General features: G+C 41.7%; 1 protein-coding gene across 2 annotated transcripts in view; it reads right to left on the bottom strand.

The window, feature by feature from the left end:
- mmp16b (matrix metallopeptidase 16b (membrane-inserted)) overlaps positions 1 to 15,527 on the bottom strand; it is a 28,158-nt gene that overhangs the window by 10,845 nt on the left and 1,786 nt on the right. The window contains exons 2-8 of one of the 2 annotated variants that reach the window (XM_054768454.1): positions 13,480 to 13,628; positions 13,324 to 13,338; positions 11,940 to 12,056; positions 9,013 to 9,317; positions 4,403 to 4,564; positions 1,164 to 1,381; positions 942 to 1,080 (exon numbers count right to left, since the gene is read on the bottom strand). In XM_054768454.1, the coding sequence (XP_054624429.1) occupies positions 942 to 1,080; positions 1,164 to 1,381; positions 4,403 to 4,564; positions 9,013 to 9,317; positions 11,940 to 12,056; positions 13,324 to 13,338; positions 13,480 to 13,628 (1,105 nt within the window). The remainder of the gene's footprint in view (positions 1 to 941; positions 1,081 to 1,163; positions 1,382 to 4,402; positions 4,565 to 9,012; positions 9,318 to 11,939; positions 12,057 to 13,323; positions 13,339 to 13,479; positions 13,629 to 15,527) is intronic. The other variant, XM_054768456.1, reaches the window with a different exon arrangement.

The raw sequence follows: 15,527 nt of genomic DNA, 5'->3' as shown, positions 1-15,527 counted from the left end.
CTGCCCGATCTGAACCTGTGCGGTGTGATGTTATTGGACTTCTGTGCAAACCACAGTTTGTCCATAACAAACACCATGTTCGAACATAAGGATGTCCACAAGCGCACCTGGCACCAAGATACCCTAGGCCGCAGGTCTATGATCGACTTTTTAGTTGTATCATCAGACCTGCGTCCGCATATTCTGGACCCTTGGGTAAGGAAAGTGGCTGAGCTGTCAACTGATCACCTTCTGGTGATGGGTTGGATTAGATGGCGGTGGAGGATGCCGGACAGACCTGGCAGACCCAAACGTGTAGTGAGATGATGGCGTGTTGGGTACGTCTGACAGAGGCTCCCGTTCGCCGAGTCTTCAACTCTCACCTCTGGCAGAGCTTCGTTTGCATCCCGGGGGAGGACCGGGATATTGAGTCCAACTTGGCTGTATTCGGTGTCTCCATTACTGAGGCAGCCGATTGGAGCTGGAGCCGCAAAGTGGTCGGTGCCAGTTGTGGCGGCAAACCCCAAACCCGATGGTGGACACCAGAGGTTAGGGCTGCCGTCAAGCTGAAGAAGTAGTCCCATCAAGCTTGGGGGACTTTTGGGGGACTTAGGGTCTCCTCTCTGCTATTCGCAAACTATGTGGTTCCTGATGGCTTCATCAGAGTGTGACCTTCAGCGTTTACTGGGGCGATTTGCAACTGAGTGTGAAGCTTCTGGGATGAGACTCAGAACCTCCAAATCTGAGAAAAAGGGTGGATGGCCGGTAGGAGGCCCCGGGGAAGACCTAGAACACGCTGGAGGGATTATGTCTCACAACTGGCCCGAGAATGCCTTGGTGTTCTCCCGGTGGAGCTGGAAGAGGTGGCCAGAGACCGGGAAGTCTGAGCTTCCCTACTGAGACTGATGCCCCCGTCACCCCGACCCCGATAAGTGGAAGAAAATGGAATGGAATGTTATTACCTTTGAAAAACACAAATTTTCCTTCGCTGTTTTCATAGACGGCGTCAATTTTGGGAGGCAAGCCTTTCCAGAAGTAGTTGATCTGCATGGGGTATCCAGGAACCACCGAGTTGTCCCTCACCCTCCAAAACCATTGGTCCTATGGAAGTAAAAAAGAAAAATCATCATTATCATCATCATTTTCATCGTCAGCATCGCTTACTGCGTATCTCCTGTATTTGCCTTGAAGACAAAGAGTTCCTGGCGGAGGATGGCCAGCGTGTTGAAGCCCCCATCGCAGATGTTGGGCTTGGAGTTTGGGTTGGATGGCTTGGCTCCTTGTGGGGGGCGATGAGGCCTGGCGTGGCGGTCGTGCTTGCGGGGGTCTGAGGGCAGGTGGAAGCGGGGAGGTGGTACTGTGGGCGGAGGCCTGGTCGGCTGCGGGGCTCTGTCTGGTGGACCTGGGGAGACGAAGACAAGGGTCATTGTTTTGTCTTTAAAAAATTATGATAGAATTACACATTATTATTAATTACACTTTGACTAGTGTATTTAGTAGGTGCTAAAAATAGCAGAGAACTGTCATGTCGAGGACCTTTGACTACAGCGTTTTTGCAGTAGGCCCTTAAATATAGCAGAGCCCTCCTGTCACACTGTATAGAGGATCTTTGACTTTCGTGCTTTTGCAGTAGGTGCTTGGGCCCTGCCTGCTTGTGGCGGTGATGCGATGCAATGACAAATGAGCCACGAGCCGCAGATGGCCCCTGAGCCGCACTTTGAGCACCCCTACACCCCTACTTTTGTGACTCTTGGTCCAGGTTGGGCTTGTGGCGTCGGCTTCATGAGCAAACCACAACTATTTGGCTTGTTGGCTCAGTGTAGTGGATTAGCAATGCAGATTGAGGAGAGAGGGGCTGGTCAATGCGCTGCAACAGTCAGCCCTTAACAAGCGGCGTCGTCGCAGCTCAAAGATTTTATTGGAGGTGCACGTCTATGGAGTTATATTTGTGCCTTAACTTTGAGGTAGAAATGGCAGACTTTGAGCCCTATTAACATGCAATAATTACTGTTGTGTGTGAAAGCACATCGCTGCAGCGTGCAGTCTAGGTACTAGTGTGCCTCCGGCCGGATTTTAGGTACCGGGCTCGCGGGTTGCTGCCTGGATAGCGGCGAGGCGTACGGGCGTGTTCAGTAGACAAAATGCGTGCTTGTTGGTCGCTCTCCGAGAGGGGAGGGCACTGATATGATATATATTCTCGCGATCGACAAAGTCCCAAAGATTGACTAGCTCACGATTGACACACACACATATACATGTACTGTACATATATATGTATGCATTTATATACACACACACACACACACACACATACATATACACTCCTGGTAAAAAATTTAAAAACAGTTGAAAAATTGCAAGAATTTATGTGTTGCACTGTTGGATCTTAAGGAGGTTCTAAGTAGAGCTTCAACATGCAAAAAGCAGAAATGGGAGAGAGACAAAAAAATTTAGTAAGCAGTGTATTGCAAACCACCATTAAAATGAAATATGCTGTTTTTCAGCTGAAAGTTTAAGACCATAGCTCAAAATAGCCTGAAACCCCTCGAAAGAGATATAACATGTTAAAAAAAAGGACTCAGTAATGAGTAGCTGCGCCATTCTTGTTAATCACCTCAAAAATTGGTTTGGGCATGCTTGATGTCAGTGTTTCCAGGAGACTAGTGGGAATTTTGCTCCAGGTGGAAAAACCTGTCGGTGGTGATGCCTGTTTACTGCATCCAACCCCAGCAGCGATGGCACGCTGTGAGAGGCCTTGCTTATGCAGCTCAACAATCCAACTGTGTTAAAAAAATAGCTTTTTTGCCTTTCGCCCATTTTCCTTTCCTTCTCACTGTCTACGCGTGCCAAACATAAAACAATCATGTCTGCCATGTGGGACTTAACTGTCGTTTGTGAGAGTGGCATAAATTTTGCACCCTGCAAAACATGCCACAAAAAATATCTCGCCAGGCTGGCACGTTAAAAAGCTTTAGTTTGATGCGGCATTTGGGGGGCGGGCACTTCGCGAGGGGTGATGAGTTTTGAAGGCTCATGATGTGATCATTGGTTGGGTGGCGGCTAATGTGGCCAACACTGGACACTCGCCCGTGTGTGCGTGGCAGTTGGAAGTCTAAGGCAGATAGCCCGAAAAGTGGTTGGATTTGTCTGACTGGATGGCCGGCCTTCGATGCTGGTGGGGGGAGCAATCACTTTTTCACACAGGGCCATGTAGGTTTGAATTTTTTTTCTCCCTTAATAATACAAACTTTCAGTTGTGTTGTCATTGACTGATATTTAAATTTGGTTGATGATCTGAAACATTTAATGCCTCGTGGGCACGAGACCTGGGATGATAATACAATAATAATAAACTAATTAATTAATCACACAATAAATGAAAATGAACTCGATAATTTTGCCGGCCTGAATATATCACCATGTGCCTGTGTGTCTCATCCCTCGCCTCCAAACAGGCAGGAAGACAGTTCACTCTGTGCCTTGGCCATAGAGCAACAGCATGAACAGAGTGAGCCTTTTTGTCAGTCATACTGTCTCTTTGTCTCGGTGAGTGGAGGCGAGGCCGGCAGCATACAACAGAGTGCAGAAGTGTGCAACGTAGCAGAAATTAAATGAGTAGATTGCAATATATTGTTATAGATTTTTTATATTTTTTCAGTGTATTTTTTTAAAAGTAATGTTAAAGTCTTGTCTTGTCTAGTTCTCATAGACTCAATCTTGTGCATTGTCTCGTATTGTGAACTGAGGAGCCAAACATGAGCTATGAACAAAAATCATGATGAGTTTGTAAACCCACTGGAAATCGCAGGAGGTCATTACTCAATTTAACAGTCTCACTCACGGTGTTATCTTACAAGGAACACTAAAATCATCACACAGTATCTTAACACTCAAAAGGTACCTCAGAAATATACCGTAAACTCTGGTGTATAAGCTGCTACTTTTTTATTCAACTTTGAACATTGAGCTTATACAGCGGTGCCGCTAAGTTATGGCTACATTCTAATGTTGTGACATCTCCTTTACTTTAGAACTACTACAAATTGTTTAAATACTGTGCGCTCGCGAGTCAGTGAGCAAACAGTAGCTCTGTCTTTGGCAGGAGCCAATCACGAGCTATCAGTGTACTTACAACAAGCTTGTCAACCTATTGGAAATCGCAGGAGGTCATTATATATAACAGTATAACAATATAACAGTCTGACTCACAGTGTAATTTCACTAAGAACACTAAACTCGTCACACAGCAACTAAACACTCACTTCTTCCTTGTCCTTTGTTCTATGCTCTATGTATTGTGTTCTATGACTTCCCCACTTCTGTAAATATGCACTTCATCAGTCCATCACCACTTTAAATACACACTCAGTACAAATTAATTTTAAAAAAAGAAGAAATTGAAGGTGAAGAAATTGAGGGTTACCGTAGATCTTCTGGATGCCCTGCAGGTCATCATGAGGTAGTTTGAAGTTCTCCGTATCCATATACTGATAGAAAGGAGCCATGATAGCTGTGGGGTCGTTGGAGTGTTCCAGGCCGAGGGCGTGACCCAGCTCGTGAACGGCAACCAGGAACAGATCGTTGCCTAAAGACAGGTTGAGAAAAAAATAGTGGCTTGAAAATGAAAACATTACTTTGGACTGTGTTTTTCATACACATGTCAAAGTGAAGATTCGGCCCGCCACATTGTTTTTTGTGGCCGGCGAAAGCCTGGAAAAAATGTGTTGTGTCAATTCTGTCAGAAAATGTGTACTATATGCAAATTGAGTTTTTTATTTTTGTTGTTGTGGTGACTCGTTGGCAGGCAAAGGTTTTACACCACCATATCTTTAATGATTGTCATTTTGCACCACAAATGAGTGAAATCAGTCTTGATTTTGGGGTGGCGTGCCTCAACCTGAGACGATATATGCTTGGATCTTGCACCATCTCCTCAGACTAGAGCTGTCCTATCTAGTCATTGAGCTTGAAATGATGAAACGGGTTGGATGAGGTGAAATATCTTCTAAGACAACCTGAACAGTCCAGCTGTGCACGCATTTCAGGCAAAGCTGCGGCCCTCCACAGCTTTAAATGATATCAAATGTTCTACAGAGGGAGCCATTACGACTCAGTTTCTCCTTTCTCTCCTTTCATTAGTCATTCTGCTGTATGTAATCAAAGCTATCCTTCAATGTATTCATGATGGAACGCCCTGAAGCCAACTAGTGTTCGCCTGGATGACTGTGAATGTGCTCATATTTTACATTGTGTTCAACTGAGTTGTTGTTGTTTTTCACAACAACGCAAAAAAGGTGCAAAAGATGAGTCAAAAACATGAAATGTGTGCAAATTTCAATGTGTGAATGAATGCCCACGACTGTCAGATTTGGGTCACTGTGTTCTTGCTGTCAGTGCACGCAGTTTTATGATAATGTGCTCACAACTTGTGACACAACAGTTAGCGGAAAGAGAAGTGATGCTAGATTAAAAGGTACAGTTTATAAGTGTGATTTTTGCGCTAAGCAAGATAGCGGGGCTGTTTCGTCTCATTACAGCACTTTCTTCTTTCAGAGTTGTTACCTACACCAAGCACGAAAACGTGAGGTTTTGTTCTTTATCTATTAGTTAGCCTAAGAAGACACCATTCGATTTTACTGAGCTGCAAAATCTAATAATAAGTTTGGAGCTGCTCTGACCGATTTGTATCAATCAAGCAAGACAAACTGACATAATAGGATTGCTTGGCCTTGGTGGAGGTCTGCGAGCATGATTCTATTTTGTACTCCAAAAGGTTAATGCAAAATATATAGCGTGGGTGTTTTTAAAAGTGCATAATTTTGTGTGTATTTCGATCTTTTATTCATGTTAGGTTTCAGGTCACTTGAAACTAAGGATGAGACAAAAAAGCAAACAGTTATATACTCACGTAAGTACAATTCTTTGATGTTATTGTTTAGATTTAGTTTTTTCTTGTTGTTTTGTTTTGATATTTACGTGACACTCAGGAATATTTCATTAGCAGTCCACATGTATTTTTTCCCATTTCCTTCATTATCCATTGGTGTCATTATGCCTTTTATCGGAAATGGCTTTCTTCCAGCTTCTGAATGGCTAAAATAAAAAAATTAAAACATTTTTTTAAGAGGCTATAGTGCCCCCTGCTGCTTTGGCATGTGCGTGACAGCCTGCAAAAGCCTTCTCGTGGATTTTGTAGCAGGAAGACAAGAAATAGGTTTGAAAATTGCATGCAAAGGTTTGAAAAATACATGCCGAAGAAGTAGTAAAAGACAAAGCATCTGAAGTCAAAGGTCAGCCAGGTTCGAGGGAATAAAATATAAAAACTACCATGGTCAGTATATGTGGTCAGCATGCAGCTTGCACTACCAACCTGACTTGGACAGACACACCACATCTCCATAAAGCACGTGACTGAATTCATCCCTGGGAGATCGTTGCCCTTTAAAACACGATATCCACTCTCGCCAGCATCCACTGACCCAGGGCCAGCAGCTAAAAGGTTACTGTATGTATGTATGCAACACAAGCAACCTTTTGCACTAACGCCAAAGAGAAGACCCCACCGCAAGGACTCCCCAGTGAGCGTACAGGGTTGCCATTAGTGAACATGTCAAGATGCATCATTTACAATTACACTGCTGTGAAAGCCCATTAAAGGCTATGCGCGGCTTTCTAGACACATAAGAGGAAGACTGGAGCGTTCCTGAATGAGACGCTGAGCACAAGCACAAGGGAGGATGGGAATCTGACCTGGGGGTTTGAGGGTGACCACTTGCATGTATGAAAAGTAACACAAAAAAGGTTGAGAAGGACAAACATAATAGCTGAGCTAGAATACACTCACTGGCCACAATATTATTTTGTTATTATTATTATTGTATACTACTGTATTACTATTATTTATATATATTTTAATGTATTTATTTGTAGTAATTTAATTTATACCTGTAAAAGTGCTACAGAAATTGGATTATTATTGTGATTATTATAATGTGTATTATTTAGTACTGTCAAGAGATTTGCAAAAATGACAGATTAATTAATGATAACCTGTAGTTAATTGATCTAATTAATAAATGTTTTAATTCCACCTAAAATTACTGAGAAAAACCCTCACTTTGGGGTATTTTCAATTAAATTAATTACCTTACTGTGGCAGATCAAAAGATTGATATATAACAAAAAAGGGGCTTTATAATGTCATTTATTGCTGATAATAGACTTGAACAGATGCAGTCCCAGCCATTTACACTCCACTGTATTTGAGAGTAGTCCCAAGGTGCTGCCTGCAGCCTTTAGTTTCGACCACCCGGAGGGATATTGCTGTGTTCTTTTGTCAATCTCCAAATAATTCAAAAATAAAATAAAAGATCAGATCCATATAAAGTGCTGGAATTAACACGTAAAAAAATAATAAGACTTTTCTGAGCAATACAATTATAGAACACTGAACCAGCTAAGGTCCAGTGATCTGCGGTTATAGCCACACAGTTGGGTGAATCCTGAACCAACATATTCAGTTTGTTTTGCGGTTGTACATCTTGCTGATTTTTGGTCATCACTATATTCCTGAACGGTAGCTTGTATGGTGAGATATTGGATACAGTTTCTGTTAACTATTTGTCTTCCACAATGTTTATCAGCCTGCAGTTCATCGCTATCAACTTGGTAACACCAGCCTGTCGGTCAGACTTGCTCATACTTACTTGGATACATGGGGGGTCAGATGATTCTAAACAAGCCAAAACACAATGACAGCCACTCAATGTCTACTTCAGGGTGTGACTGACCATTGTTTTTCACCCCCAACAATTCAAGCACAAGAAGCCCAACGTATAAAAATGTATTTTATAAAAAGGCAACTTGTATAAAGAAACAGTAAAGTTAGAGGTTAAAAATTAGATTAACGCGATTTTAAAAATAACGCACTAAATATGACTGCAATTAATCGCAATTAATCTTTTCATTTGGCACATTATTATTATTATTATTATTATTATTATTAGCAACAGTATTAGTAGGACTTGTGGTATTTGGCAAAAATCCAGTAGGTGTATATAAAAATTGCTCAGTTTTGATTGATTGAAATGATAATGATACTAACTAGCTTTTTTTAAAATTCATTGTGATAAAAAATGTACATTATTAAAACAAGACTTATTTTTGCTGTTACAATTATTGTTATTAGTAGTAGTATTGTTAGTATTTATATAATTATGGTTGTAACTTGTACTGCATAATACTGCAAGCTCTTTCAATATTTTCTCATTTTTGTAATAAAAATTTCCAAAATTCCACTTTTTATATTGATATATTTACCTTTGTGCCACTAATTCAGCAAATCAGAAAAAAATCCCACAAATAAACAATGCTAACATGTTTGTAATCCTTCTTCCCAAAATCTGTGCATTTAACGATCAACAAAGTCACAACAAACAAGCAACTAGCATCCACGATGAAAGCCTGCAATACAAAATGTTGCAATTTAGAAAAATGAATACTTTTCTGCAAGCCTGTAGCAATGTCTCCAAATAGATGCTCGTTCTCTCCTGTCACTTACAGAAAAACAACAGACAGACAAACAGATGGGCTGACGCGTCTTTACACAGCACTGTCTGATGGCTAGAAAAGTGCATCCTGTATCCTTTAAGATAGTCTGTCCAGCTGGACCAACTGCCTAGCCTCCACAAGATGTCCTTATTTGCCACACGTTGCTGTCTTCTAGCTGCCCACTTTCTTCTGTTCTTTTCTCCACTACTTCCTCCTTGTTGACGCAAATGTCACTATGCATTTACTTTGTCATCGTCTTTGATAGATCAGCATTCCATTCCATTCTGTGTAAAACTCTCCGGTGCAACAAGGCAGATAAGCAGAATTCCTGCTTGTTGCTACGCTAAATTTATAAGCTTTAATTATAACCGCCAATGAAAAGAATGACATATACCAGCAATGCAGGAAATATCAAACGCTAATTGAAAAACAGCATGATAAGGATGATGCTCTGTATTAAATATAAAATACTCCTCCACTCACCATCATGGTTGGGGTTCCCAAGGGTCCAAGGTTCGTCTGAGTCAAAGTGGGTGTCCCCACCTATGCCTGGCCCAGGAAAGTAAGCATGGGCGAGGAAACCACCCTCTCCATCAAAGGGCGAGCTGTCGCCGTGGAAACCCGAAGCAAAGATGATGGTGATGTCCACGTCGCGCCTGCCGGTCTCCAGGGCGCTATAGGGGACAGCCTCGAAGCGCAGCGGGGTCACACCCTGCCACACATCAAAGGCCCTGCGGATGGCATCGTGGGTCTCGCGGGCGCCCACCTTTGGTGTGACATTTTTTATGCTGTGGAGGGTGAAGAAAACTTCAGATGTTGACAATGGCACACACGACAGACCAAGCAGTGGTGGTCAAGTCAAGTAGTTTCTCAAAAAATTCTTTGCATGGACCACAGTTACTGCTACCTCCGCTTACCATCATGGGCTAGTTTCAAATATTTTGCTGGTACTTGCAGATAAATTTATTACAATAATAAAAAAAAAAGGAAAATTACATTTTAATTAAATGTCAGCAATTTTTTGTTAACACATTTGTATTTATAAACTTTCTATATTCTGTATTCTATTCTATATTCTATATTCTATATTCTTTATATATGGATATATGTTGATTTTTTTAAAAATTAAAAATAAATCTCTGATGTTCCAGAGTGGCGCCTGCTAGCACCAGTGGTACGCAGTTTGAGAATCAATGGTCTAATGGTCCAAGGGAATTGTTACTGTTTCCATCGACAAAAATGTACATGTATGTCCCCCTAGAATATGTAATAATATCAACACATTTAGCTTTTTCATCAGGCAGTCCTTTTGTGCACTATTCTGTAGTATGTTACTCATTTTATTAAATTACTCCGTAAAGGTGAGCATGATTTGTACCACTTTTTGGCACACTTGCGTTGTCGTGGTTTGGTACCTAAAGGGTGGCTTTAGGCACACTGCACTCTCTTGATTGGTTGGAATGGACTACAAAAAAAATAAAGTTAGTGGCACCTGTAAAGCTGAAAGCCTCTTCAGGTCATACTGTATTTTAGAGAAATTTCTGATTCCGAACTGCTGCCATGCATACTTCAGTTTAGTGGGCATCCGACAATTAACTTTATGTGTGTTTCACTTTTTATTTTGCTTTTTTACAGCACTTTTTCCAAAAGAAGGAGCCGCCTCGACAAGGGGTGTCAAAGAAGAGAACAAAAAAGTCCAGCTGAAGTTAACTGAAAACGTCACGTTGTCACTTGTTTTCAAAGTATCAGGTAGTGTTAGCTTCTTTTTACACTTGTGAGACATACCATGTTTCACTTTTACATTGCACATTCATCATTCATCAAAGAGGTTAAGACTATTTGCATTTTAATAGTAAGAGTGGTGAACTTAATACTGTTTGGGTATTACTGATAGGAGTTTGTGATCACAACATTTTTGTATTTCCATAATTTCCAAAGGGAAACATTTAAAAGTTTCTAAGCCCAAACAAATTGGAGGTTAACCAGGATTGTATTTCATCTTGTATGCTGTTTTTGCTTGCTCTAAAGTTGTTAAGAGTGACAAGTGACCGTGGCGTGTCCCAGTCTTTTCACATGACTGTATGTATTTTTTGTGTGTAACTCTTACACTTCTACACCACTGCATACAAAAGGTGAACATTTGTGAAAACATGCAGCCCTGCTGCGTTGCCTGTGCTATTATTTTAGTGACAAATACAACACATGGTAGCGCTGTTATTGAACCCACATGAGTGGGATTGACGTGAAATTTCTCACACATCTCTACAATACTCTCATTGTAACTTAAGAGTATTTAGCCAAATCCCCATGACATTTGGCACACACCTTTAAGCACATGTGTGTAAAATTTGAGCAAGATTAGTTGAAAAACATGGCCGTCATCACGCAAGACATCTTTGCAGGGCCATGGGTAGGACCAATTGTCCGCAAGTCATTGACCATTTATCTCATGGTTATACAACTTTTAGGATATCTGTATTACATGTATGCTAGCTTTCTTCCAAAGCATCTTGAACACAACCCACAAGGGGCGCCACAAATGTAATTTACCAAACCGTACCATAGCGAGCTAAACAGAACTGTCCAACTTGGTGGAAACCTAGCGCCAAAAGGTCAAATGATGCACTTTTGTTCTGGGAGTCTATAGGATGGAAAGAATTTTCCTTTTCAAAATGAAGGCGAGAAAAGTAGTTGACACAAGTATTTCAAGGCTGGCAGCGTTGAGTGAACTTTTACACAGCGTTCTTTATCAGTGCCTGGCAGGCAGAAAGGAATTGGGAATCTTCTCTCTCTCTCTTCTCCCATCTTCATGAATAAAGTGCAGTCTGTGGCTCAGCACTGATTGACATTCTATTTGGAGAGCTCTCTCATCAATTCAAATTAAGGGAGGGAAGGATTTGAATAAATTGACGGCATTATCGTCGACGGCGGCTGAAACCTGTCAGTTTAGCAGCCGTGCCGCAGACCCGTTTATCGACCCTCCTCAGAAGCCATTAAAAAGGAAGGGTAATCAGGAAGAGATAAGATGAGAGTTGGAACATTTTCTGCTGAAATGAGGGATTCTGCAGTCAGGAACTATATTCCTACATGAGCATGAGTGCTGAAAATTGTTTGCTGCCGGGTATGAAAAGGTGCCACCAGCTATTCGCAGCACAGAAATAGAACATAATGACTGCCGCTGCGCTAACACACACAAACAAATGTATGTGTTAAATCCCGCCTGTGTGACGCTGACTATATTTTCCTGCGTGTCGCCATGGCAACGCGTGATCACAGGCTGACGATGACAGAAAAGAAAAAATACATCACTGGCACACATTACCCTCCCCCTCCTCCTCCGTTTTCCTCCTCACAGTAAGTGCAGCTAAGCCTCAATGGTCGCCATGGCAACTGCATCCTTCATCTCTCACCTGTAGGTGATGTGTGTACGCTGCCACTTCTGTCCTGTCAGCGCATATCTTCTCCTCCGTGACCTCGAAACACTCTTGAGTCTGTCTGGATTGCCGCAGCGGGGCCTTTGCATCCAACTTGAAATAGACAAGAAGAAGAAGAAGAAGAAGAAGATGTCAACATCCTCATCCTTGAGACAAGACATACATACAACACTATTGTTGACGTGAGCTTACCATTTATCTACAGTCATCTCAAAAAATGGAAATGACATTTGTGGGGTCCATTATCATTACCTGGCAAAAGGCGCGGCCACATTAATGATATGACATGATGACGTTGTGGGTACATGTGCTTGTGCATGAGCTTTGACTTTTTGGATTATTGCGAGTCTTTCTGTTTGTGCAAGGTGGCTGTTATCGGCAGGAGCGATCGCATAAATTATATGACATGTCTATGTTGAGTGCATGTGCTGGCTCATGCATGAGTGAGTGTGCCATGGATTTTGACTTGTGGATTATTGTGAATGTATTTTGTCTATTTTTACAATGCAAGTTGATATTATCATTAATAAATGGAGGGAGGAGTGCTCGCATTAATTATATGATATGTCTGTGTTGGGTGCGTGCGTGTGCTAGTGCAAATGTATACCATGGAATTTGACTTTGTGTATTATTTTGAGTGTTTTTGTCTATTTCTACTGTGCAAGATGGTGTTACCATTAATAACTGGCGGGAGCGTGTTAGCATGTTGGCCAACACAGTAACAGTCTGGAGATCGGGAAGACCTGGGTTCGATTCTCCCTTGGGCATTTCTGTGTGGAGTTTGCATGTTCTCCCTGTGTGTGTGTGGGTTTTCTCCAGGTACTCCGGTTTCCTCCCACATCCAAAAACATGCATGTTAGGTTAATTTGTGACTCTAAATTGTCCATAGGTATGAATGTGAGTGTGAATGGTTGTTTGTCTATATGTGCCCTGCGATTGGCTGGCGACCAGTCTAGGGTGTGCCCCGCCTGTCGCCCGAAGTCAGCAGGGATGGGCTCCAGCGTGCCCCCGCGACCCTAAAAGAGGAGAAGCGGTATCGAAGATGGATGGATGGAACTGGCAGGAGGAGTGCTCACATTAATTATATGACATGTCTATGTTGGGTGCATGCATGTGTTTGTGCACGAGTGAACGCTCCGTGGACTTTGACTTGTGGATTATTGCGAATGTTTTTGTCTATTTTTACAGTTTCAAGGTTTATTAATAATTGGTGAGTTAACATACACAAAAAAATACATCCTAAACATGAGTATTTCTCTATCTGTGGGCAAAAACGATGGCTCCTTTCCTAAAAAGTCATCAATTATCCCAATGTGCAGTGAACAGACACAGTTACCAAAAACAAAATATCAAGTCTCACCTCGGCGTGATATCACTGCATCATCATGCAAAATGAAGAAGAAGGAGATGTGTTAAAAGCTTTACCTTAACGCTGATTCATGACGACGTGGACAACATATCTGATTTGTGTCCAGCAAACACACTCATACACTCACACACATTTACTGTTACTCACTCCTTGGTTCTCTCATCCAGCATCCCGGTGACATTGAGGCCGTAGGCGCGCTGCATGGCGGCAATGGCCGAGTGCATTGTTTGGGCCGAGCGCAGGACAGACATTTTGGGTTCGGTGCGGGAAAGGTAGCCGTACCTCTGTAGCCATCCCTAGAGGTAAGAATACGACTGATTTAGGCTGACTGTGCAAAACGACACAAAAGCCACACCAGAGCAGTCACCAGTAAATGGTAGGACAGATCAATTTGTTAGTAATGGCATAAATTACGGCTCCATTCCATTTTGCATTCAGAGTGACTTACCACTTCAGATTTTCGACTGTTTTTTTTTGTCCAGACTGAGAATGTGAACAAAATATATACAGAATGGTGACCTAAGACTTCTGTACATTGTATATTGTGTCAGGACTCATAGCTAACTAGTTAGCTCGCTAGCCAGCTATATAAAAGTGAATAGATTGATGGGGTGTAACAATGGTGGCTTTTTAATGTGAAGAAATTGTTTCAGTTTGGATTTCTTCTACTCATTATGCTTCAAAAGGTATCCAGAACATCTTTAAGGCCAAAAAAGAAAGCAAAAAGGAAAAAAAGAAAAGAAAAATGATGACAAAACAACAATGACAATCAACCATGTTGAGTCTGATTATCTTTTATAGTAACAGAAATGTTTGTACAGGTAGACTCCTTGAAGATGACTTGGGAACACGGACTGATTTGACCTTTAACCATAGCTACCTAAGGTTATCTTTGGTCAGATATCGCTCAAAATCAATGGAACCAAGCTGCTTTGCATCATATATTAAAAAAAAAACAAATTGACCCGAATACAAGACAGCATTTTTCCCCTAAAAAACTAGCAAAGAAAAAGGCAGGTTGTCTTATATTTGGGAGGCTAGAAATTTATACATGCATCAGTTAGAGCTTTTCTTCCCATCACTCACACACCCTACTGACCAGCAGCAACACTGAGGACCACTGGAAAAAAGTGGCTGTGTTTCAATTTGCGCTCTTCCACAGTTACACTTAGCATTTTGAGTGCGTGCGTGCATTCACACTGAGAAGTACGGCAAAATGCAGTGCAACCTCGGGACCCAGATGTTGCACTCAATGCGCCCCAATTGATGAGCCTAACCACCCAAATTCATTGCCATCTTGGCTATGTAGCGGAAGGAGAGGGACTAACTAGAGTGGTGGCAATTCACAGTTAAAAAGGAGAGATGAAGAGGAAGCTGGTAAATATATGCGATCTTCATTTCCGGCAAGTACGCAATGACAGTAATCGATTTGGGACAGCACCACCTTGTCAAAATCAGGAACTTAGAACACAGTGTACACAGTATGCATATTGAAGTGTAAGTACACAAGTGTGCGAATTGAAACACAAAGGCTGCATGTTAATAAGCAACAGAGTTATGATGCTAATTTTATGATCATTGTTGATCAGCAAAGCCGAAAAAGAAGTACAGTAATCCCTGTTTATCGTGCTTAATTGGTTCCAGATCCGACTGTGATGAGTACATTTCCACAAAGTAGAATTGCTTATTCATAATTGGTATATTTCCATAGTTAGAGCATAGACAATCTGTTAATGTCCTTCAAAACATGTTATGAGAGCCCTCCAACTAACACTCCTATAGTCGCTTTCACACTCATATTACCCAATATAGCAGATATAAGAGTAAATACGCCATTTAAGACGTAAATAAGACTCATGCTCATAAGACTCATGTGTGTTACTATAAATGCGTTCACTAGGAGAGCTGGGTGACGGGCGGACAGGAAGTGACGTCGGGGTTTCAGAGTTTGCGTGGGTAACGCCGCAACAGTAGCCCGTGTTTTTATTAGGAATTTTTATTTGGAATTATTGTGCCTGTTGTGAGATAAATCAAACCTGCAATAAAAGCTTGTTTCGGCGATCAAGCCTGGTGATTGTGTGTCTCACCAAACATTGCAGTAACATTACTGACACCTAGTGACCATATTGTAGAATACTACATTTCATCAACATCTGAATGCGTCTTTTGAACGTCTTATATTCATATTTTAGTTC

The sequence above is a fragment of the Dunckerocampus dactyliophorus genome, chromosome 2, assembly GCF_027744805.1.
Source record: "Dunckerocampus dactyliophorus isolate RoL2022-P2 chromosome 2, RoL_Ddac_1.1, whole genome shotgun sequence".
In the NCBI taxonomy this organism is placed as follows: domain Eukaryota; kingdom Metazoa; phylum Chordata; class Actinopteri; order Syngnathiformes; family Syngnathidae; genus Dunckerocampus; species Dunckerocampus dactyliophorus.
Note: the sequence above shows the minus strand (reverse complement) of the source record. Positions and strands in the feature narration are given on the sequence as shown.